The following is a 2,146-nucleotide window of genomic DNA, read 5'->3' as shown; positions in this document are numbered from 1 at the left end:
AAAAACAACATGAGAACATGGTATCATTCGATATGATCGAGCATCTTAAATTTCTATTCCAAGAGCAAGGCATGAAGGGTACGACATCAAATGAACTGTTCCGCTCTAAAATTACTAAGGGTAACCGTGTTGGCCCTCATGCGCTCAAGATGACTGGGTACGTTGAGTGACTCGGATAAATTTTTCCAAACGGATAACCAGTAACTAGTAAATTATTTGAAACATCAATGGATTAAGCCATTGTTAAATTCCTAAAGCAATAAACGATTCCATTACTGGGAAACAATTTAGCAAGCGTCAATTACTTTCTGTCATTTACCAACACCTTAATGGGATTTAGACTAGTTAGTAAATATCCAACAAGAAAGTCTTTATTAGATAAGCAATCATGGACGGAAACGTATCCATTTCCATATACTATGCCTTTTCCCAACAGCTTTAGTTGCTTTCAGTTAACGTAAAGTTGAAGTTTGAACAAGAAGTCTTCTTACGTAACAACGAAGAACTAAACCCAAAAGTCGAGTTCTCTAAATCAAACATCAGAAAGTTATCCTCAAACTGAAATGTTCCAATCACAATTGCAGGTTCACTTGTTGCACCACCGTCAACAAACGCTAGACACGCCACATCTTCCGTTATTTGCTTAATGGAGTTAGCTGTAGATATACTCCACTTCTTCCCATCATTGATACTGATATCAATGTCTGGAACTCTTAGACTGACTCGGGTACCGTTGGTGAAGGTGCTGAAACAAAGGCCAAATGGTGCAACTGGCGCTGCAAGAGGGATTCGTTTTGTAACCAATGAGAACCTTCGAACCACCCACTTATAAATGTCAGTTCTCATAGTGGTGTAAGGGTCAATAGTACTAAGCTTGGTAGTGGTATTCTCAAGAAGTTGGATAGATCTCGTCTTTATTACAATGGCATTGACACCAATAAAGTATCCAAAAGAACCTGGACGCTTTATTAAGGGAGTGTAAGAAAGTAAACTCCTTATGTCGACATTTGATTGTGGGAGAAGGTGATAAGAACTATTTCCATAAAATAGAAGGCCAGAAGATGACAATGTGCTAGGCAAACAAAGAGCTATGATTCTACTCAGTGGCTGATATAAATAAGCTGGAAATGCGTAAGGTGAGGATGAAAGTGCCATGACCCCGCTAACATTCGCAGGAAATGATGCAAATGACGAAGAAGGAGCACAAGCAGCATTAGGGTAAGCACCATATAAACCAGTAAAAACGTTTCTACCATTGCTTGTGTTTACAGTGAACTCGTCGTAGTCAAGCATGGCTTCACCACAAGATCCTGTAACAGGGTCAACCACTGTGACTGGGCATGTACAATAACCCCAACCAGGCAATGTGGAACCATTGTTTACCGGAGGACAGGAAGGATTTTCGTATGAATAAGTAGTTCGCACATCTGTGCATTGATATTCTTCGCATGAAACCGGATAGGTGCAAAGGGTGTTGGGGGGGCAACTGTCTTGAAATGTGTTCCATTTCAGGATGCAATCATGCCATATGAAAGGAGCATCCATGTCTATAAGGAATTTTGCGCGCATGTATTGCATGTTTACGTATGATGTCATGATTTCAACGCTATAGAGAGGCTTAGCAGCATCGGTATGTTTGTTTACTGGCATAACTACAGAAGAATAAGGTGGTACAAACTGTGCTATGGCTTCATGTTCATGAGAGATCAAGACTACAACAACAACGATTAGTTGGAGAAGGAAAATCATTTTTCAATGTTTTTTGGTTGTTATTTTGGAAATGGCATGAAGCTAGTTTAAATAAATGTGTGTTTTGGACCATGTTATTCAACGCATTAATTTGCAGGTGAATTATTAGTATAGTGTATGGAAATATTCAAAGCTTAAAGGGTGTACCCAAAGCATTTGTTATGGACGGCATCACGAAGGCATGATCAACTTGGGCAAATTAAAAAACTTATATAGAAACGTAAAGATGAACTTCCACATTTCTCTTTTTTCTTGTTTAATTTATATATTTTGATCTATATTAATAATTAATATCTTAAATGTTTAGCATAATTTTTTAATTTAAAAATCGGGTTCATAAATTGTAAAAAATATATAAGTATCCTTATAGACTGTTTTAAGTTTATAAGACCAAAAA

The 2,146-nt window shown here is 37.6% G+C and overlaps 1 protein-coding gene across 1 annotated transcript; it reads right to left on the bottom strand.

Annotated features, from left to right (window-relative positions):
- Positions 1–366: 366 nt before the first annotated feature.
- Positions 367–1,749, bottom strand: LOC112503882 (basic 7S globulin-like). Its single transcript, XM_025107856.1, has one exon. The coding sequence runs from the start codon at positions 1,747–1,749 to the stop codon at positions 439–441; it is 1,311 nt and encodes a 436-aa protein (XP_024963624.1). The 3' UTR covers positions 367–438.
- Positions 1,750–2,146: the final 397 nt, after the last annotated feature.

The sequence above is a fragment of the Cynara cardunculus genome, unplaced genomic scaffold (assembly GCF_001531365.2).
Source record: "Cynara cardunculus var. scolymus isolate 2C unplaced genomic scaffold, CcrdV1 Un_Scaffold_4041, whole genome shotgun sequence".
Taxonomy (NCBI): domain Eukaryota; kingdom Viridiplantae; phylum Streptophyta; class Magnoliopsida; order Asterales; family Asteraceae; genus Cynara; species Cynara cardunculus.
Note: the sequence above shows the minus strand (reverse complement) of the source record. Positions and strands in the feature narration are given on the sequence as shown.